The sequence below is a fragment of the Saccoglossus kowalevskii genome, chromosome 13 (assembly GCF_978046115.1).
Source record: "Saccoglossus kowalevskii chromosome 13, keSacKowa6.1, whole genome shotgun sequence".
NCBI classification, from domain to species: Eukaryota; Metazoa; Hemichordata; class Enteropneusta; family Harrimaniidae; genus Saccoglossus; species Saccoglossus kowalevskii.
In genome coordinates, this window is record NC_140653.1 from 33,650,426 (window position 1) to 33,674,379 (window position 23,954).

The 23,954-nt window shown below is 34.8% G+C and overlaps 1 protein-coding gene across 1 annotated transcript in view; it reads left to right on the top strand.

The window, feature by feature from the left end:
• The first annotated feature begins 1,802 nt into the window (after positions 1-1,802).
• The window catches only part of LOC102802894 (NBAS subunit of NRZ tethering complex-like), a 74,709-nt gene continuing 52,557 nt past the window's right edge, over positions 1,803-23,954 (top strand). The window contains exons 1-23 of the mRNA XM_085507417.1: positions 1,803-1,892; positions 3,092-3,155; positions 5,474-5,516; positions 6,170-6,250; positions 7,000-7,091; positions 7,296-7,435; positions 7,933-8,039; positions 8,575-8,631; positions 9,038-9,287; positions 15,094-15,282; positions 15,832-15,892; positions 16,075-16,124; positions 16,305-16,448; positions 16,722-16,871; positions 16,998-17,053; positions 17,312-17,381; positions 18,070-18,195; positions 18,838-18,989; positions 19,293-19,421; positions 21,316-21,394; positions 21,610-21,714; positions 21,863-21,999; positions 22,423-22,578. Of these exons, the coding sequence (XP_085363543.1) occupies positions 1,803-1,892; positions 3,092-3,155; positions 5,474-5,516; positions 6,170-6,250; positions 7,000-7,091; positions 7,296-7,435; positions 7,933-8,039; positions 8,575-8,631; positions 9,038-9,287; positions 15,094-15,282; positions 15,832-15,892; positions 16,075-16,124; positions 16,305-16,448; positions 16,722-16,871; positions 16,998-17,053; positions 17,312-17,381; positions 18,070-18,195; positions 18,838-18,989; positions 19,293-19,421; positions 21,316-21,394; positions 21,610-21,714; positions 21,863-21,999; positions 22,423-22,578 (2,528 nt within the window). The remainder of the gene's footprint in view (positions 1,893-3,091; positions 3,156-5,473; positions 5,517-6,169; positions 6,251-6,999; positions 7,092-7,295; positions 7,436-7,932; positions 8,040-8,574; positions 8,632-9,037; positions 9,288-15,093; positions 15,283-15,831; positions 15,893-16,074; positions 16,125-16,304; positions 16,449-16,721; positions 16,872-16,997; positions 17,054-17,311; positions 17,382-18,069; positions 18,196-18,837; positions 18,990-19,292; positions 19,422-21,315; positions 21,395-21,609; positions 21,715-21,862; positions 22,000-22,422; positions 22,579-23,954) is intronic.

A 23,954-nucleotide genomic window follows, 5' to 3' on the forward strand; every position in this document is an offset into this window, starting at 1 on the left:
ATAAGTTTCCATAAAATGTGAATGATCTTTCGATGATTTTGAAATAATGATGCCTAAGTATTTGTATGTTTTAGTTTCTTCAAGTGTCAAATTTCCTAATTTCCAAATTGTTTCTTTTTTATGTAGCTTCTTTCCAAAATACATTATCAGGGATTTAGATTGATTAAAGCTTAATTTACATTGCTCTGCAAATTTTGATGCAATATCTAACATATTTTGCAGTTCAACTGTGTTATTTGCTATGAGGACTATGTCATCTGTCCGGAATAGACCAGGTATTAATTGTGTTTCAATCATTACCTCTAGTTTAGATTTGTATAACATTTTGGCGAATTCATTAATGTAAATTGAGAATTGTAAAGGACTTAGTACACACCCTTGTTTAACTCCTTCATTAGTTTTGAAATAATCTGTTTCAATATTTTTAAAATTGATTTTGTTTAGAACATGTCATCAATTATATCCCATAGCTTCCCTCTGATTCCTGCATTCCATAAACAAACTCGCAACCCATCTCTCCAGACTCTATCGAAGGCCTTAGAAAAATCAAGGAAGGCAACATAAGTTGATTTATTATTTGTTTTCCGCATGGAAGCAATGCCTTTAAGTATGAACAAAACCACCTTGAATTGCGCCTAGTTCCTTCAACAAATTTCTTTAATTTTGTTCCTACTATTTTAGCATATACTTTTGATACCTCTATAGTTATTTGATACCTCTAAGTCTTTCATGTCTCCTTTTTTATGAATTGGTTTTACAACTTCTTTTTTGCATTCATCTGGTATTTACTATCCCTCAGACATGATTGAAATAGAACTGTTAAGGATTGTACTATTGATTCCCCACCATTTTTAATGAATTCATTAATTATGTTGTCAGTGCCACATGCTTTACCCGTTTTACAAGATTGTATTGCATTGTGAACATCATCCTCGGTTATGTCAATAGAATTAATTACTGGAAAATTAATGTTGTCTTTATGTTTGATTTTACCATTTCTTATTAGGCTCAGTTCCTCCATAATTTGATTGTGGAAATTTGTTTCTTTTTTTCCTAGATCTTTATTTATTTTTCCCGCTGTATTCCAATAGTGTTTCAGCACAGGGAACCCAGGAACTATAATCAACTGTAATACGCAGTCTCTATGAGCGTGTGTGTGTGTGTGTGTGTGTGTGTGTGTGTGTGTGTGTGTGGGGGGGGGGGTAATCGGCTGGTATCTAGTGTAAGAAATAGCTGGAGCCTTCATCCCTTGTCTATTTCTTACACTAGATACCAGCCGATACCCCCCCGCTCTCATATGGAGTGCATACAGTTGATCATAGTTCCTGGGCTCCCTGTGGTTTCAGGTTATTTTTGACTATATCTTGGTTTGTTGTTATACAATTACCATTGCATAAGACATCATAGATACATGTTGGTTTGATATTATTGTTTGGTCTTCTTATATCATTCCAGAACATTTTTGAAGATTTTCCTCCTCGTTTAGCAATATCAGTGGTAAGTCTGAAACAAGTTGATTATTTTCTGGTTAGCCTTTCTGGAAACGTACATTTTTACATCCACATATATTGTGCCCGATAGAAAAAAGAGTCTTAACATCAAGCCTTACAGTTCCGCCTATGAATTGAATGTCTGTTTCTCTTTTCTTATAGTTCGTTAGATTTTTTTATTTCCCTTTTTGGTTTCAAGTTTGTCTTTTTGTTGTTGAAAATCAACGTTATATCGCAGAGCGCCGCCTGTGTTGACATAATGTGAGGATTTTACACAAGCACCTAGGGGACCTCTTTTATCTTTTTGCCAACATGGCGTCCTGTGCAGACGATTCGGAGGAAGAAAATATTTTGTATGATGTGTTGGTACACGAAGAGTGGCCGCAAGAATCAGAGCTACTGGTAATTTTACTTGGCATATCACAATCGTTATTCGGTATTGCTGCTGCTGTATTGCCATCCAAAGGCAAGCTGCCGGCGTTTGTCGACACAGGAAGCAAGTCATATGGATAGCGCCTGTGTATTGACATATGTCCGTGGTGGTAACTGAGGTCTTGTCCAGCTTTGGTCCAGTAATCGCACTGTTATATCCACTAGCATTAGTACCAGCGACAATGTTCCAAATGCCGACATTATACAATGAATGGTAGTTTGGTGTGAACAGCATTTAAGTTAAAAATCCAAAATGTTTCAAATAAGACATGTCAATCACACATAGAAAATCTACCTTTGGTAGTAAAAAATTATTCAATATACGACTAGATTTAGTGGGTGGATGTTGTTGTATTGCCATTTTTGTTTTGTCTTATTATTATAGTTAGTTGCATGTCCAGCATCCCTCTACAAAATGACCCATCGTTTCTTTAAATGTACTTAGGAAGTTCTTAGTACAACAAAAAAATAAATTCTCACTATATACTGAAAATAAAAGTTCTCTTAGCAATGTAGTGATAAGTACTAATTTCTGTTCATTTGCATTAGAGAGCATATTGCTCTATTTTTTCTATCTTGACATCATTCATTTATTCATTCATTCATTCATTTTATGATGGGGAATGTAGTTTTGTTCCTCTCCATGGTGCACATAAAAGATGGAGTTGTTCTTGTGCAAAGAGGAGTGGTTTCCACACTTGTATGATTTAATATGTGTGCTGTCCCCCATTTCTGTAAATGAGACTCAGCCTGTTGACAGAAATGAAAGAACATGTTGTATGAGTGGATGATTTGCATGCTCATTCTGATAAATATTGGATAAATATATTCCTTATTAAATACCTTTGTCAAAAATACGCTCAAATTTTCAGCAAATTGTTCATTCAATAAAATGCATATCAAATCAAATCAATTCAAACTGTCAACAGTCTAGCAGTATCAACAAATCAAACATATTTATTACCTACTGTAGATAATACTTTTAATGTCCCTCAATTTTCATCAATTACAATTCAATTGAAATATTTTCAAATTTTATCTCTGCAGCTACGCTGTAGGAATAAATTCTAGGCAAAACTAGTTGAGAAGTTTAGTAACATTCAACTAGAAAACTTTCTTGAAGTTCTAATTTTCCCACATGAAATTTAACATTCCTTCCCTATTCACAGGTTAAAGCAATCAAGGAGCGCCCAAGGGGTTCTGTGGTTGGAAGGTTTGCATCTGTCGCAGAACGTAAGTATGATAACACTGACAATAATTACATCAACAAATAAATGTTTTTGGAGGAGGCTAAATTTCATACAGATAGTGTGAAACATGTAAACACAGAAAAAACTATCATATTGTCCTTTTTGCATACATGGTCTGTTACAATCTATGGTCAAAACAGATAGTGTGAAACATGTAAACACAGAAAAAACTATCATATTGTCCTTTTTGCATACATGGTCTGTTACAATCTATGGTCAAAACAGATAGTGTGAAACATGTAAACACAGAAAAAACTATCATATTGTCCTTTTTGCATACATGGTCTGTTACAATCTATGGTCAAAACAGATAGTGTGAAACATGTAAACACAGAAAAAACTATCATATTGTCCTTTTTGCATACATGGTCTGTTACAATCTATGGTCAAAACAGATAGTGTGAAACATGTAAACACAGAAAAAACTCATATTGTCCTTTTTGCATACATGGTCTGTTACAATCTATGGTCAAAACAGATAGTGTGAAACATGTAAACACAGAAAAAACTATCATATTGTCCTTTTTGCATACATGGTCTGTTACAATCTATGGTCAAAACAGATAGTGTGAAACATGTAAACACAGAAAAAACTCATATTGTCCTTTTTGCATACATGGTCTGTTACAATCTATGGTCAAAACAGATAGTGTGAAACATGTAAACACAAAAAAAACTATCATATTGTCTTTTTTGCATACATGGTCTGTTACAATCTATGGTCAAAACAGATAGTGTGAAACATGTAAACACAGAAAAAACTATCATATTGTCTTTTTTGCATACATGGTCTGTTACAATCTATGGTCAAAACAGATAGTGTGAAACATGTAAACACAGAAAAAACTATCATATTGTCCTTTTTGCATACATGGTCTGTTACAATCTATGGTCAAAACAGATAGTGTGAAACATGTAAACACAGAAAAAACTATCATATTGTCTTTTTTGCATACATGGTCTGTTACAATCTATGGTCAAAACAGATAGTGTGAAACATGTAAACTAAACACAGAAAAAACTATCATATTGTCTTTTTTGCATACATGGTCTGTTACAATCTATGGTCAAAACAGATAGTGTGAAACATGTAAACTAAACACAGAAAAAACTATCATATTGTTTTTTTTGCATACATGGTCTGTTACAATCTATGGTCAAAACAGATAGTGTGAAACATGTAAACTAAACGCAAAAAAAACTATCATATTGTCCTTTTTGCATACATGGTCTGTTACAATCTATGGTCAAAACAGATAGTGTGAAACATGTAAACTAAACACAGAAAAAACTATCATATTGTCCTTTTTGCATACATGGTCTGTTACAATCTATGGTCAAAACAGATAGTGTGAGACATGTAAACTAAACACAGAAAAAACTATCATATTGTCCTTTTTGTATACATGGTCTGTTACAATCTATGGTCAAAATATGTGATACTTTAATGATTCAGTATACAACAAATACAATTATTGGTTCATATGCACTATTAGACATTCATTTTTAATGGAGCAAATATTGTACAGTTTAATAATTCTTGTTAATAAGTAACATTAAGGTGGTTTAATTGAGAGGAAAAAAAAAGCAAAATTCAGATGTTTCATTTAATAGAAGTACATGTATTATATGGACAAATAGTGTTTTTAAACTTCTGCCTAGCTGCATACTAGGAATATTTACTGGAGATTGACAATATACATTCAGAAATTGCATTAAATTTATTTTTTCCTTGTTGATGATTGGCAGCTGTTCATCCAAAACATCTGACACCAGTAAATATGCAGACACTTGTAAAACTTGTAATACTTTTTCGAAATATTTGCACCTCAGGTGAAATATACTTGGTGAGTCAAAAACATTGTTCGAAGGTAATTTAAAAACGCAAAAAGAGCAAAAAATATTGTATAAAATGAGCAAATGTTGAATTGTAGATTAGGGTTCTCCTACTGTAGGGCTTTCATAAAAGGGCTGCTTTACATGTGACTATTTGTACTAGACATAATGATTTGTTATTATACCTTATACCTAGAGTTTTCAAATAGCTGTAACTCTGAGAACTCCTAACTCATGTCTCGGCCTTTTTGTCATCAAGACTTGCTAAATACATTGTCTACTTGCACAGTTGCGTGTCTGTTTCATTCTTTCTCTTCACAAACAGACACTAGGCTGGAAATTTATTTATACCTTGACAATATATAAAAGCTACTACAATTCCTGATACATTTCTATAGTTTATGGTTACTGATGACGAATTTTTTTGATATTCTAGTCATGCATAAATGTTTTTAATATTTCTAGGTTCATTATGGACATTTGTACGAAGTGTTGGCTATCCATTAAGGTAATTGTACTACAAGTAATGGTGCTAGACATGTCTGTATAAATGACGTTTGTGAATGTCACCAAGACCCCTTCAAGGATGGATGTAACAATTTTAATACTACAAATTTTTGACATTTTGCTAAGTGAGAGGTTTCATAAAAAAAATGACAATTTGGGAGGGGGTACCATTACTTGTTTTTGTGGAAACAATGACTTTGTGATTTCTTTATAGCGTTTAAATTCTGAAGCTATTTTGAAATTGAAAAATGTCTAAAATACATACAATTGTGGGGTTCATAATCTTAAAACTACCGTGGTAGTATCACTATGGTTACCCCTAAGTTATTCAGAATTTAAAACAGCCAATTACAAATAATAATTTTACAATGTTACAGGTAATACCTGTTCCACAAGTGTTGTAGTATTTCAACCATTCTTAAGTATCCAGTTAAATCTTCACTCCTACAAAATTTTGTGATTTCAAATTAATGGAGAAAATTCACACATTAATGGTTTTCTCCTGATTCTGAATCAAAGTACATAATTTCAAGTTTTGAAATACCAGTATGTCCTTTTAAAATTTCATGAAATGATGATGGTGGCCAGCACATGTATGTTTATGTCAATTATTATGTAGCTATTTTATTACTCTATTATGATAATTTGTTTCAGATCTACTACGTCATGTACCTTACCAAATGGTCTTGTACAACTGGTTAATAATCAGATTAATTGGCAAATTGCTGTATCAAGGTAAACATACTAAGAATTTACACGGCTCAGTACAAAAATGATTGCTATTCTGGAACTGGATCTTGGTCATGTATTATGTTCGAATATTGAACATAATTTGACCATAATGTCCTTCTTAGTCCTTTCCTTGTTTTTTTAGTATGGATAAAATATGATAACTGCATCTATCTGCATCTGCATTTCAGACATTTCTTAGCCAAACTTTACACATCATGCATCTTGGGATACATAATATGCATATGCAATAGTTTCATGATAAGATTCATGATGGTTGATTGACTGGCATCTATTTTTAAGCTAAAAATTCATTAAAATTAAGTATTTCTTCCATTTTAGAACCAGATCTTAATCATGTATGTGCCGATTTTGTTGGTACAGTACAACATAATGAGATTTGATGTATGTCATTTTATTTTGCAGATTGTATTTAACATTGCATCTATTGATAACCAGCCAATTAAAGTTCTCTTTCAAAATGGTTAACATATTTTAGATTTGTTTACTATTGCACAATAAACTTTTTTGAAAATTTGGCCAGTTTAAATGTGCAAAGTTTATTTTACGGCAGGTAACTAAGTTATTAGTTGGGAGGAGGAGGGTGAATGTTTATTTCTCTGCTCCAGGAAGCAAAATTAAATTAAACAAAATAGCAGGAAGGAATTCCTTATTTTACTATTGTACTACTGTTTAAGGGTGGATAATTTTGTGATTATGAGAATAATATATGTAATATTGTATTTATATTGCAGTGACAGCAGACTGATTGCCATTCTACAAGATACTTGTATTGAAATCAGATCTCACAGAGATGAATATGCATCTATTGTTGGCAAGTGTACAGGTGAGGTGATTATTCATTTTACAAAATATATAAAGTCATATAGTTATTCAAAATTACTGACTTGACTTTAAATTCAATCATAGGGCCTTCCACATGTTATAGATTTCACAATGACATGTTAATTTTAGATATTTTCAATGTCTGTCATATGCTTGTCAGTTCCTTTTTTTGTCAGCAACTGATTTTGTTTTTTTCTGTAACAAGTTTCAGTTTGTAAGGACCCTTATCCACAGTGGAGGAAGGTTACCTGGAATAGAGACTCTACTATGATTGGCTTTTCAGACAGTTCAGGGAATGTACAAGTCTTTGATGTTGTAGGCAGTCTTCTCTGCACTATTCCAAAAGTAAGTTTTCATTTGCTATCTTTCTAAAAGTGTCTTGATATTGTGTTGTTCTTGGAAATCAGTCATTTGTGAGACTGTTGCTATAGTTTTTGCAAATTAAATAGTGTCCTTGTCTAATATCTTTTGGAGATATCTTAAAATGTATTAAATCCAATATGCCTAAAATTACTGTAAGACGCTTTAATTTTCGCAGAATATTATTTTCGTGAATGCCATAAAATCATGAAAATTTTAGCAATGACAATTGAGCAGTTTACAGTGTAATTTGACATGCTTTATGTGTTTATGTTTTCCCTGTTTTATGAACATTTCATAAACTTTTCAAATACAATCTGAATGCCTTAAATCCAGTACAAAATTTAAGCAAAATAAAAATCTGCCTCTAACTGTATATATACCCAAAAGTTTGTAATTGGAAATAATAGACTATTAAACACAAAAAATTGCTAGTCACAGATGCTGAATTCATCAAATATGTCATTTTTTATATATTGTAGGATGAAACTTACATGCATACTGTTCCACTAGATATCAATGTACCCATCGATTTGAGCTGTGCTATAGCTAGCTTAATATTTGTAGAATACAAACCTAATCAACAATGGTAAGTATGGCTTATGAATCTTACATGCATACTGTTCCACTAGATATCAATGTACCGGTACCTATAGATTTGAGATGTGCTATAGCTAGCTTAATATTTGTAGAATACAAACCTAATCAACAATGGTAAGTATGGCTTATGAATCTTACATGCATACTGTTCCACTAGATATCAATGTATCCGTAGATTTGAGATGTGCTATAGCTAGCTTAATATTTGTAGAATACAAACCTAATAACAATGGTAAGTATGGCTTATGAATCTTACATGCATACTGTTCCACTAGATATCAATGTATCCATAGACTTGAGATGTGCTATAGCTAGCTTAATATTTGTAGAATACAAACCTAATCAACAATGGTAAGTATGGCTTATGAATCTTACATGCATACTGTTCCACTAGATATCAAATGTATCCATAGATTTGAGATGTGCTATAGCTAGCTTAATATTTGTAGAATACAAACCTAATCAACAATTCCTGTGTCACATGATTATAACAAGACTCCTTTTTCTATCAACATTGTTTTCAGGTCAGCAAAGTTGTTAGTTATAAACTATCAAGGCTTCCTTAGAAGTTATTTTGTTAGGTATGTTCATTTACAATCATTTAACTACATGTAACCATTACATGTAACCATTACATGTAACCATTACATGTAACTGTTACATTACCATTCCATCCAATTTTTGTTTGAATGTGAACTTCAAAGTATGCTGTGGATATTTATACTTCACTGTTATTTATTTTTACTAAAAGTAATCTACTTGTTCAATTTTTTTTTTTTTTTTTACAAATTAATGAGTTAGATGAAAATGTATTGAGATCATATATATATATATATATATTCAATATTTCCTTTCTTTTTTCTATCCAGTGAAATGCATTGTATCTAAATTCATTTCTAACTGAAAATTATTGCTCAGTGTTAAGAGTTGCACGTATTATCTTGGCATACTATTGTATATTAAATGTATGTTTTAAATTTATTTCAGTCCTACAGGCGGATCTGAGAGAAGTCACACATTTTTGTTTACTCATCTCTATCCACGAGGTGTGTGTTCTGTTGTGTATAACCAGAAACATGCGATGTTGATTGTTGGTGGTTGTTGTGGAGACCCTGGGACTGGAATTGAGGAGACCCAGTTATCCATGGCAACACAGTCTGGTATCACTGCCTGGAGAATTCTATCTGGATTACCTCATTATAAATTAATAACTGATTATTCAGAAGAACTAAGCAGGGTAAGTGTTATGTCAATAGAGGATGGTATTAAGGGTAGGCTTAGCAGGATAAGTTTTATGTCAATAGAGGATGGTATTTAAGGTAGGCTTAGCAGGGTAAGTATTATGTCAATAGAGGATGATATTTAAGGTAGGCTTAGCAGGATAAGTTTTATGTCAATAGAGGATGGTATTTAAGGTAGGCTTAGCAGGATAAGTTTTATGTCAATAGAGGATGGTATTTAAGGTAGGCTTACCAGGGTAAGTATTATGTCAATAGAGGATGATATTTAAGGTAGGCTTAGCAGGATAAGTTTTATGTCAATAGAGGATGGTATTTAAGGTAGGCTTAGCAGGATAAGTTTTATGTCAATAGAGGATGGTATTTAAGGTAGGCTTAGCAGGGTAAGTGTTATGTCAATAGAGGATGGTATTTTAGGTAGGTTTAGCAGGATAAGTTTTATGTCAATAGAGGATGGTATTTAAGGTAGGCTTAGCAGGATAAGTTTTATGTCAATAGAGGATGGTATTTAAGGTAGGCTTAGCAGGGTAAGTGTTATGTCAATAGAGGATGGTATTTTAGGTAGGTTTAGCAGGATAAGTTTTATGTCAATAGAGGATGGTATTTAAGGTAGGTTTAGCAGGATAAGTTTTATGTCAATAGAGGATGGTATTTAAGGTAGGCTTAGCAGGGTAAGTGTTATGTCAATAGAGGATGGTATTTTAGGTAGGTTTAGCAGGATAAGTTTTATGTCAATAGAGGATGGTATTTAAGGTAGGTTTAGCAGGATAAGTTTTATGTCAATAGAGGATGGTATTTAAGGTAGGTTTAGCAGGATAAGTTTTATGTCAATAGAGAATGGTATTTAAGGTAGGTTTAGCAGGATAAGTTTTATGTCAATAGAGGATGGTATTTAAGGTAGGCTTAGCAGGGTAAGTGTTATGTCAATAGAGGATGGTATTTTAGGTAGGTTTAGCAGGATAAGTTTTATGTCAATAGAGGATGGTATTTAAGGTAGGTTTAGCAGGATAAGTTTTATGTCAATAGAGGATGGTATTTAAGTTAGGCTTAGCAGGATAAGTTTTATGTCAATAGAGGATGGTATTTTAGGTAGGCTTAGTAGGGTAAGTGTTATGTCAATAGAGGATGGTATTTTAGGTAGGCTTAGTAGGGTAAGTGTTATGTCAATAGAGGATGGTATTTTAGGTAGGCTTAGCAGGGTAAGTGTTATGTCAATAGAGGATGGTATTTTAGGTAGGCTTAGCAGGGTAAGTGTTATGTCAATAGAGGATGGTATTTAAGGTAGGCTTAGCAGGGTAAGTGTTATGTCAATAGAGGATGGTATTTAAGGTAGGTTTAGCAGGATAAGTTTTATGTCAATAGAGGATGGTATTTTAGGTAGGCTTAGCAGGATAAGTTTTATGTCAATAGAGGATGGTATTTTAGGTAGGCTTAGTAGGGTAAGTGTTATGTCAATAGAGGATGGTATTAAAGGTAGGCTTAGCAGGGTAAGTATTATGTCAATAGAGGATGGTATTTAAGGTAGGCTTAGCAGGATAAGTTTTATGTCAATAGAGGATGGTATTTTAGGTAGGCTTAGTAGGGTAAGTGTTATGTCAATAGAGGATGATATTTTAGGTAGGCTTAGCAGGGTAAGTATTATGTCAATAGAGGATGGTATTTTAGGTAAACTTAGCAGGGTAAGTGTTATGTCAATAGAGGATGGTATTTAAGGTAGGCTTAGCAGGGTAAGTGTTATGTCAATAGAGGATGGTATTTAAGGTAGGTTTAGCAGGGTAAGTATTATGTCAATAGAGGATGGTATTTAAGGTAGGTTTAGCAGGATAAGTTTTATGTCAATAGAGGATGGTATTTAAGGTAGGCTTAGCTGGGTAAGTAAATTATGTCAATAGAGGATGGTATTAAAGGTAGGCTTAGCAGGGTAAGTGTTATGTCAATAGAGGATGGTATTTAAGGTAGGCTTAGCAGGATAAGTTTTATGTCAATAGAGGATGGTATTTAAGGTAGGCTTAGCAGGGTAAGTAAATTATGTCAATAGAGGATGGTATTTAAGGTAGGCTTAGCAGGATAAGTTTTATGTCAATAGAGGATGGTATTTAAGGTAGGCTTAGCAGGGTAAGTGTTATGTCAATAGAGGATGGTATTTAAGGTAGGCTTAGCAGGATAAGTTTTATGTCAATAGAGGATGGTATTTAAGGTGGGCTTAGCAGGGTAAGTGTTTTGTCAATAGAGGATGGTATTTAAGGTAGGTTTAGCAGGGTAAGTAAATTATGTCAATAGAGGATGGTATTTAAGGTAGGCTTAGCAGGATAAGTTTTATGTCAATAGAGGATGGTATTTAAGGTAGGCTTAGCAGGGTAAGTGTTATGTCAATAGAGGATGGTATTTAAGGTGGGCTTAGCAGGGTAAGTGTTTTGTCAATAGAGGATGGTATTTAAGGTAGGTTTAGCAGGGTAAGTAAATTATGTCAATAGAGGATGGTATTTAAGGTAGGCTTAGCAGGATAAGTTTTATGTCAATAGAGGATGGTATTTAAGGTAGGCTTAGAAGGGTAAGTGTTATGTCAATAGAGGATGGTATTTAAGGTAGGCTTAGCAGGGTAAGTGTTATGTCAATAGAGGATGGTATTTAAGGTAGGCTTAGCAGGATAAGTTTTATATCAATAGAGGATGGTATTTAAGGTGGGCTTAGCAGGGTAAGTTTTATGTCAATAGAGGATGGTATTTAAGGTAGGCTTAGCAGGGTAAGTAAATTATGTCAATAGAGGATGGTATTTAAGGTAGGCTTAGCAGGATAAGTTTTATGTCAATAGAGGATGGTATTTTAGGTAGGCTTAGCAGGATAAGTTTTATGTCAATAGAGGATGGTATTTTAGGTAGGCTTAGCAGGGTAAGTGTTATGTCAATAGAGGATGGTATTTTAGGTAGGCTTAGCAGGATAAGTTTTATGTCAATAGAGGATGGTATTTAAGGTGGGCTTAGCAGGGTAAGTGTTATGTCAATAGAGGATGGTATTTAAGGTAGGCTTAGCAGGATAAGTTTTATGTCAATAGAGGATGGTATTTAAGGTAGGCTTAGCAGGGTAAGTAAATTATGTCAATAGAGGATGGTATTTAAGGTAGGCTTAGCAGGATAAGTTTTATGTCAATAGAGGATGGTATTTTAGGTAGGCTTAGCAGGATAAGTTTTATGTCAATAGAGGATGGTATTTTAGGTAGGCTTAGCAGGGTAAGTGTTATGTCAATAGAGGATGGTATTTTAGGTAGGCTTAGCAGGATAAGTTTTATGTCAATAGAGGATGGTATTTAAGGTGGGCTTAGCAGGGCAAGTGTTATGTCAATAGAGGATGGTATTTAAGGTAGGCTTAGCAGGGTAAGTGTTATGTCAATAGAGGATGGTATTTTAGGTAGGCTTAGCAGGGTAAGTATTATGTCAATAGAGCATGGTATTTAAGGTAGGCTTAGCAGGATAAGTTTTATGTCAATAGAGGATGGTATTTAAGGTAGGTTTAGCAGGGTAAGTATTATGTCAATAGAGGATGGTATTAAAGGTAGGCTTAGCAGGGTAAGTAAATTATGTCAATAGAGGATGGTATTTAAGGTAGGCTTAGCAGGGTAAGTGTTATGTCAATAGAGGATGGTATTTAAGGTAGGTTTAGCAGGGTAAGTGTTATGTCAATAGAGGATGGTATTAAAGGTAGGCTTAGCAGGGTAAGTGTTATGTCAATAGAGGATGGTATTTAAGGTAGGCTTAGCAGGATAAGTTTTATGTCAATAGAGGATGGTATTTAAGGTAGGCTTAGCAGGGTAAGTGTTATGTCAATAGAGGATGGTATTTAAGGTAGGCTTAGCAGGATAAGTTTTACGTCAATAGAGGATGGTATTTAAGGTAGGCTTAGCAGGGTAAGTAAATTATGTCAATAGAGGATGGTATTAAAGGTAGGCTTAGCAGGGTAAGTATTATGTCAATAGAGGATGGTATTTTAGGCAGGCTTAGCAGGGTAAGTGTTATGTCAATAGAGGATGGTATTTAAGGTAGGTTTAGCAGGGTAAGTTTTATGTCAATAGAGGATGGTATTTAAGGTAGGCTTACCACTTATTAGTCCCTGTTCGGACGTAGTCCGAAAACGGGGACTTATGGTTTGCCCTGTGTGCGTCCGTGCGTTCGTCTGTGCGTCCGTCCGTCCGTGATCACCTGTATCTCGGACATGCATGGACCGATTAAGTTCAAACTTCACTCATACATCACACATTATATGGGACATATGCACATGCATTTTTTTCATGATCCGATTACCGATAGCCGAATAGCGGCCATTTTACGGCCGAAAATGCATCAAAATCGCACATTTTCACCATTCCGGACCCGGATCTCAGTTATGCATGGACAGATTTTGTTCAAACTTGGTACATACATTAAACATAATAGGACCTTGATGCACGTCATTTTTTTGGGGGGATCGGGTTTGAAATGGCCGACTGGCGGCCATTTTGTTTTAAAGAATTCAGTTCTTGATCCGTATCTGAGACATGCATGGATTGATCAAGTTTAAACTTCACACACACAAGGTATATCATGTCACAAATATGTATGTGCATTTGTTTCATGATCTCATTAACGATAGCCAAACGACGGCCGCTTTAAGGCCGAAAATGCATTGAAATCGCACATTTTCACCATTCCGGACCTGGATCTCAATTATGCATGGACGGATTTTGTTCAAATTTGGTACATACATTAAACATAATAGGACCTTGATGCACCTCATTTTTTTTTTCGGATCAAGTTCGAAATGGCCGACTGGTGGCCATTTTGTTTTTAAAAAATCAGTTCTTGATCCATATCTGAGACATGCCTGGATTGATCGAGTTCAAACTTCACACACACATGGTACATCATGTCACAAATAGATATGTGCATTTGTTTCATGATCCGCTTAACAATAGCTGAATGATGGCCATTTTAAGGCCGAAAATGCATCAAAATCACGTATTTTCACAATTCCGGAACCGGATCTCAGTCATGCATGGATGGGTTTTGTTCAGATTTAGTACAATCTGTTGTACATATGCAGGTGCATTTCAGATCAGACCACGGAAAGTGGTCTGCAATTTCGGTCATGATCTGCTTTGAATGTATATGTCACTCAAATATGAACGGAACGGGGACGTGTCATTGACAATGACTTGTTGATATTGTCACTAAAGATAATCAAAGATACCGTACTCGACCGCATTAGCGCCCAGGGGCCTCAACTCAGAAAATCATGATTTTTTAGGGGTGGGTTCTTACCCGAGCACCCTCCTCGAAAAAGAGGGCAATTGAAAATTTTGATTCATCATGTGACAGATTGAGGGAAATATTACGTCTATGAGGGAAAATCAAATTACGAAATTAGTTGCGTCGTCATTGATTTTTACAATGAAGAAACAGAAATAATCACAAAAAATATGCACATTTTATTACAAGATTAATTACGTATCACCAGAAGTCAAAATTCTCATCATTATCTCCACTGATGTGTTGGATCGCACACAAACTCGATGAAAATCACTTTCCGCCATGATGCATTTGCAGATTTGACCTGCAGCAGCGCAATTCTTCGGTGGATAAATATATAAGGGTTTGAATCCAGTGCATGGTTTTATAGCTCACACTATATAATTTATTGTTTTTTTTAATTCTAATTCTACTGGGACGATCTGGATAATGATCATTGTGGTGTCAGACCACTATGGCAGTAAAACCTAAGCACAGTGATTGTACTTGTTTGTGTCCTTTATTACTAATATAATACTCTCTTTAGACATCAAGTAAAATTGGATTTCTACGACGAATACGCACTTTTAAGGGGTCCAATAAACAGGATGGGGTATTTAAGATGTGTTTATCACCTGATGGCTGTCTCTTAGCAACATTGCATCATTCTGGCCAGATTGCATTGTGGGATATGCCATCAATGAATCAGCAGAAGGTTTGGGAGCAATATGAACAGGTGAGACACAATCATAATGTTTTTCGTAATATTAAAATTATTACTATTCATTGCAAAAACAGGACTTGATATTTGTGTATTGGTGCGTCTTTTCAGACATGCCTAAGTGATCACATTCAAACTTCAAACATACGTAATACATCTTGGCATACATATGAATGTCCATCTTTTTAAAATGGACCAATGATTGTGCTAAAAATTCATCAACAACAATTATTTCTCCTATTCCGGAACTGTATTTTGGTCAGATGAGTGAATTTTGCTCAATTTGGTACATACATTGGACATAGGACCTTGATGCATGTCGTTTCTTTAGATCAGACTTAAAATAGCCAATGGCAGCAATTTTGTTTTAATGAATGTAGTTCTAGTGTCATATGTCTGACATGCCTTGACTGATCATATTCAAACTTTATATGTACATCGTAGACAATGTCACACATATACACATTCATTCATTTGATCAGATTCATTAAAAGTATTCATTAAAATCAAGCATTTCTGCCATTTATGAATTGCATTTTCATAATATTATGTTTATAATTACAGCCAGCATCTTCTGAAGATAAGCCTGTATACATAAGACCAATAAAACAGAAACATAAAAAAGGTGAGGTTAGGAATAGTTGATATTAAAATGAAAAAACAAAAACAAAACCTAAATGTTTTCTATTAGTGACAGAAGTTTCACACTGAATTGTTATTTTGTCATACTAAAGCAATGTATAGATTCCATGCTTGGGTTTAGACAGCTATCTCCTACATTACTTATACTTTGTTATATTTTTGCAGAAAATCCCTGGAAACATAATTTGATTGACGTCAATTTCTGGTCCAATGAAGTAAGTGCTTTTTAGAATGTTGATGACATTTATCCAACACATGTTTTAATCCAGCTGTTTGTTCTGAGGGAAGTAGTGTACTCGCCATGAGTCAAGTGTCTTAAACCAAAGCTCAAAAGTTAAAAGTTTTTACAGCATTAGCCACAATTCAATCAAAGCTATTTTTTGTGTACAATACAGGCATTAATCTTGGCTCGATGCTCAGGAGCATTGACAGTGTCATCAGCGAAGACTTTACAAAATTTACTTGGAGAATCATGTGAATGGTTTGAACCCTCTCCACATGTGACTGCTAGATATGAAAAAGGATTTCTAGCATTAGAGGTAACTACTTTTATTCTACTGTCATCAAACTATAACAGTACATGAATATATTGCCATTTCTGGTGATTTGGTGTCACTAGAGTGTAGCTGTTGTGTGTTGCCAGTAATTGATGAGCTGGCACCAATCATTTCTCTATAATTCATTTACTTGTATTTTCTTCGGTTTTTAATACATTACATGTAGCTACATTTTTTTTTTATCAGGATTTTCAAAAATGATTTACTCTGTTGACATTCTAAAATAAACAAATGCAACACTTTGTGAATTTGTAGTGTGAAAGTAAACAAGTATCATTGAAGAGAAGAAGACGTGAGACAGATGATGAGACAGATGCAGTAGAATCATTCAGGGCATTTGATGAAGATAGTGATGAAGATGAAGACATCACTATGGTTTCCAGGTCAACTAGATATGTAAAACAGGTGATTGACTGCACACATGTCTCAATGTTCTTGCCCATACACTATATGAAAATTATCTCTGTTTTGATGTTCTGTTCAGATGTTCTGTCAGCTTTACCAATAATAGAATTTATGATTTGTTTTCAGATGCTGCATTTTGTCACTGACTTTGAAAGGTTTCAACCTCCCAGAAAGAAACCAAAGTAAGAGTTTGAAAATTTTTTGTTTGTTACTCTCACTCGCATCTGATTGACTCCTATAGAAAGCTGCATTATTTTCTTACCCAATACTTGACTCTCACTCGCATCTGATTGACTCCTATAGAAAGCTACATTATTTTCTTACCAATACTTGGAATAACTTTATTTGAACATAACTTCTAAATGTCAAGATGAATGTAAGTAATGCTTGTACATTGGTGTTACTGATTTAACTATTATTTTATGCACATTTAACTTTAGAGTTATTGAAAGAACTTACAGACTTGTAACTTTACGGGAAACTACGCCTGAAGAGCTATATACTAGAAAGGTAAGGACATATTTTCTCAACTAGAAGTGGGTGCTTCTGTGTTCTAAATATCAATGATTCATTCTAATTCAACTGCAATTTTTGGTTAAATTGCATTTCTAATAGAACAAATACTGTAACTGAATTTGTAAACACAGAAACATGTGCATTTTATGTTATGATAAGATATATTAGAGACATGTTTTCATAATATTTGTTCATAACCTAGGGTTATGCACATGTCACAACCATTGCCATTCATGTGTAGCATCAGTTTGGGCTACACACAATTGTGTTTCTCTATTTGATTCAAAATGGTGATCTAACATTTTGTTTTGTGTATTAGTTACATGTAAATCCTAGTTATGTCATGGTTATGGTATACACACCAGGACTCAAAGCTAGTGTGGTTTTTGTGCCATGGCCAGCATATGATCAACATTTATCACCTTTGATTTATCTAATTAATTTGTTATGAATTTTGCCATTACCCTTAAAAATAAAAACACAGATATACTACCATGGTAACGACAGTCAAATGCTCTTTGTTCATTTGTTAGTTGCAAAGATGGTATAAAGTTAATAATATAATTTGATTGTCATTTCAGTGTCTTGTTAGTGCTTGCACTTTTATCTTTCTGTATCTTTAGATACTTTGAGACACATGCATGTTACAGATATTCTTAATGGATGCATGTTTATTTTCTAGATTGACCTGGAGGAGTATGGTGAAGCACTAGCATTGGCAAAGAAATATAAATTGGATTGTGATATGGTTTACCAGAGACAGTGGAGAAAGAGTTCTGTTTCTATTGCTTCTATTCAAGACTACTTGGTAATTATTATGATTTATAAATATCAACGCAAAGGCATATCTTTAAAAGTTCATGTCACCGAAAACAGTCAAAGTGATAATGAAATATATGCAATTAATTTAACAATATTTACTATATGGGAGTCGACATTACCAAACATTCACAACCAAACACAGTTGCACCTCATTGCCCAAAGATTCCAGTAGAACACTTTATTGTTCAACTTTTAAGTCATCACTGGTTGGCTTCTGATTTCAAATACAATTCTAATTTCAAATACATATAGGTACTAGGTTCTGTGTGTAATGAGATGTTCATATGCAAGGGATATTTCATGCCAAAAATGGTCAAATTACATTAGCAGTTGGCCTAATATTACCCAAGCGGCCTCTTGACCACAAAGTATGTACAAAAGCAATATGGTGATCATCATTCTGATTAAAATTGAGCTCTTTTGTTATTTTAATGAGTCCTTTTTTTGGTATTTTGGTATTATTTCCCTAATTGTAATTGTCTGATTGCTAAAGCCCAAAAATCTGAACAACCTTCAAAGCAGATTTACTTAAACCTTTGCAAACTATAATAACCATATCAATGAAGGTTTCTGTTTTAATCACTGTATACAAGGCCATTTCAAATTTTATTTTATTCTATCTGTATAGAGTAAAATAACAAAGAGATCATGGGTGTTACATGAATGCTTAGAGAGAGTACCTGAGGATATTGATGCAGCAAAGGAGTTATTACAGTATGGATTAAGAGGAACAGATCTGGAAGCACTCATTGCTATTGGGAAGGGACAAGATAAAGGAAGGTTTGTAAAGTTATTGTACCTTATATTTGTAGATATAATAAATTTTAGTTCTGCTATTTTGTCAATGTTATGTCACTGGCAATGTCTGGTTTCAAATTGTGAAATTAAAACGAAGAGAAATGGCTAGTTTTGTAATTTTATGTTTCTTTATATTGACTTACTATAATGACTCCCAGACAGTCAACAGATCAACATGGATGTGGTTTTCATGAATCGATCAATCATGAGGGTAATCAGTTCAAGTTACTGAATATACAGACTGCGTTGTTTAGATTTCACTGTTTTGTACTTTGTTATTTCAAGGTTTATATTCTGTGCTGACTATGATGATGTTTATGAAGATATTGACGAAGATCCTGATTCTCGGGAAAGCAGAGAAGATTTAATACAAAGAAGAAAACAAGAGATGCTACAAGAAGTAAATTTCAATAAGTAAGAATTTGTTCTCTACTCAAGGTGATTGTGTGATGTTTGAGCAGTACTACTGTATTAATAAAATAAATAACAAATTAAACATAGTTAGATATTTTAGAATAAATTGAAACAATTATTCAGGATACACTGACAAACAGGCCAAGTAATGCAAAAAATAAACCATTAACACTTAAAAATATGTTGATGTTGAACGCCATTAACACTTAAATATAGGTTGATGTTAAACGCCATTAACACTTAAATAAAGTTGATGTTGAGCACCATTAACACTAAATATAGGTTGATGTTAAACGCCATTAACACTTAAATATAGGTTGATGTTAAACGCCATTAACACTTAAATATAGGTTGATGTTGAACACCGCTGACACTTAAATATAGGTTGATGTTAAACGCCATTAACACTTAAAATTAGGTTGATGTTAAACGCCATTAACACTTAAATATAAGTTGATGTTGAACACCGCTGACACTTAAATATAGGTTGATGTTAAACGCCATTAACACTTAAAAATAGGTTGATGTTGAACACCATTAACACTTAAAAATAGGTTGATGTTGAACACCATTAACACTTAAAAATAGATTGATGTTGAACACCATAAACACTTAAAAATAGGGTGATGTTGAACACCATTAACACTTAAAAATAGGGTGATGTTGAACACCATTAACACTTAAATATAGGTTGGTGTTGAACACCATTAACACTTAAATATAGGTTGATGTTGAACACCATTAACACTTAAATATAGGTTGATGTTGAACACCATTAACACTTAAATATAGGTTGATGTTGAACACCATTAACACTTAAATATAGGTTGGTGTTGAACACCATTAACACTTAAAAATAGGTTGTTGTTGTTGAACACCATTAACACTTAAATATAGGTTGATGTTGAACACCATTAACACTTAAAAATAGGTTGTTTTTGTTGAACACCATTAACACTTAAATATAGGTTGATGTTGAACACCATTAACACTTAAATATAGGTTGGTGTTGAACACCATTAACACTTAAATATAGGTTGATGTTGAACACCATTAACACCTAAATATAGGTTGATGTTGAACACCATTAACACCTAAATATAGGTTGATGTTGAACACCATTAACACTTAAATATAGGTCGATGTTGAACACCATTAACACTTAAAAATAGGTTGATGTTGAACACCATTAACACTTAAATATAGGTTGATGTTGAACACCATTAACACTTAAATATAGGTTGGTGTTGAACACCATTAACACTTAAATATAGGTTGATGTTAAACACCATTAACACTTAAATATAGGTTGATGTTAAACACCATTAACACTTAAAAATAGATTGATGTTGAACACCATAAACACTTAAAAATAGGTTGATGTTGAACACCATTAACACTTAAAAATAGGGTGATGTTGAACACCATTAACACTTAAATATAGGTTGATGTTGAACACCATTAACACTTAAAAATAGATTGATGTTGAACACCATAAACACTTAAAAATAGGTTGATGTTGAACACCATTAACGCTTAAAAATAGGGTGATGTTGAACACCATTAACACTTAAATATAGGTTGGTGTTGAACACCATTAACACTTAAATATAGGTTGATGTTGAACACCATTAACACTTAAATATAGGTTGATGTTAAACACCATTAACACTTAAATATAGGTTGATGTTGAACACCATTAACACGTAAGTATGGGTTGATGTTGAATGGATGGATAAAAATGCTGCATCAAAATCATTGGTTTAATTGTGCTTTATAGTAGTCAACAATTTAGTATCAAAGTACTGAGTATTTCTGCTAAAGTAATGACTATGCACTTGGTTGTACATGTGTATGTTAGAATCATCGTATTATGTTTTAATTTGTTTTTTAGTTTGAATCTTGAACAAAAGGAACTGTGCAGATCCCGAACTAAACTACTGACCTATCTTGATAGACTTTCAACATATGAGGTGAGTACAAGTATGTCTTCAGTGAAAATTGGCTGCAAATGTTGCTTGTTGCTCTGTTAGTAGCACATGTACTTACATAAAGAACAGAGGTGTGTCAATGATCTAGTATGTAATAAATAATACAATTAATGTGAGCATCTATTAGAGATGTGTTTCTGATAGAGCAACTGAAATATGGTATTGTAGAACAACTGATATTTTCATGTACATTTCAGGTTATTTTAGGCGGTCCTAGTGCAGCGGAAGAACATTTTGATCATAGTTTTTTTCGTAAATTTAGAAGTCAGAATATTGTAGAAACTGCTGTTGAGTACTCACAGGTATGTACACCATGACTTGGGATATTGAGATGTTTAACAATACATTAACAAACTAGTTTGAGTCTCATATGAGAAACTTATTCAAGGCCCTATTGGCTGACATTCAGTTTACATTTGCTAACATATGTGCACTGGTTGTGTGTTATAGGATGGTGATTGGAGAGCATTGGATGCTATTTTTACTTATCATGGTAGGTATACATCACTTCATAGATTGGCAATACTTGGAAATTTTCCAGAAACCATGTCACCATTTGAATATAGAGATTTACTACCAGAGGGAGGGTAAGTTTTTTGTCTTATTTCAATCCATTGAATGTAATATAAATATTTCACATTTAATTTATGTTTAGTATTAATTTTTTTAAATTTATATTTTTTCAAACATGACCACTGGATTGGATCGTTAAAATGAGCCGTATCACATATTATCTCTACTAGTATATCGTATATAAAATTGGAGTGTACATACATACATGCATGACAAAATCATTAAGTCCGTGTTTAACTAATCATATAACATACTATAAAATGATAACACCATAAAAGACATTTAAGAACATCTAACTTAGATGCTTAGTTCCCATGTTATTAAGGATAAAAAAGGGGAGTTGTTCTATGGCCGGACATACCTTTCTGCAACCATCAACTTGCAGGCATGTAATATGTACTCTCAAGTTGCACTGTCATTCTTACTATTCTGATCAGATTACTTGAAGACAATACAAATGTATTGAATTGGGAATATCCTTCAAGAAATAAAGACTGGTGTGAAGAAGATTTTTGTACATCTCAAATTAATCCACATCCAGAAGATTACGGAGCATTTCTCTATGAAGAAAATCCACACTTAGATAAATACAGGTAGCTAGAGTTTTTATTTTCTGTTTGGTTCAACTTTGGTTTTTTGGACATGATTTGTATGTGTTTCCTAGTTGTGGCATCAGTAGGCCAGCACACTGCGATGTCAGTAGGCCAGCACACTGTGACATCAGTAGGCCAGCACCCTATGACATCAGTAGGCCAGCACACTGCGATGTCAGTAGGCCAGCACACTGTGACATCAGTAGGCCAGCACACTGCGATGTCAGTAGGCCAGCACACTGCGATGTCAGTAGGCCAGCACACTGCGATGTCAGTAGGCCAGCACACAGCGATGTCAGTAGGCGAGCACACTGCGATGTCAGTAGGAGAGCACACTGCGATGTCAGTAGGCGAGCACACTGTGATGTCAGTAGGCGAGCACACTGTGATGTCAGTAGGCGAGCACACTGCGATGTCAGTAGGCCAGCACACTGCGATGTCAGTAGGCCAGCACACTGCGATGTCAGTAGGCCAGCACACTGTGATGTCAGTAAGCCAGCACCCTATGACATCAGTAGGCCAGCACGCTGTGACATCAGTAGGCCAGCACGCTGTGACATCAGTAGGCCAGCACACTGCGATGTCAGTAGGCCAGCACACTGCGATGTCAGTATAGGCCAGCACACTGTGATGTCAGTAGGCCAGCAAACTGTGGCATCAGTAGGCCAGCACACTGCGATGTCAGTAGGCCAGCACACTGGGATGTCAGTAGGCCAGCACACTGCGATGTCAGTAGGCCAGCACACTGCGATGTCAGTAGGCCAGCACACTGCGATGTCAGTAGGCCAGCACACTGCGATGTCAGTAGGCCAGCACACTGCGATGTCAGTAGGCCAGCACACTGCGATGTCAGTAGGCCAGCACACTGCGATGTCAGTAGGCCAGCACACTGCGATGTCAGTAGGCCAGCACACTGCGATGTCAGTAGGCCAGCACACTGCGATGTCAGTAGGCCAGCACACTGCGATGTCAATAGGCCAGCACACTGCGATGTCAGTAGGCCAGCACACTGCGATGTCAGTAGGCCAGCAAACTGTGGCATCAGTAGGCCAGCACACTGCGATGTCAGTAGGCGAGCACACTGCGATGTCAGTAGACCAGCACACTGCGATGTCAGTAGGCGAGCACACTGCAATGTCAGTAGGCGAGCACACTGCGATGTCAGTAGGCGGGCACACTGCGATGTCAGTAGGCCAGCACACTGCGATATCAGTAGGCCAGCACACTGTGATGTCAGTAGGCCAGCACACTGTGGCATCAGTAGGCCAGCACCCTATGACATCAGTAGGTCAGCACGCTGTGACATCAGTAGGCCAGCACGCTGTGACATCAGTAGGCCAGCACACTGCGATGTCAGTAGGCGAGCACACTGCAAT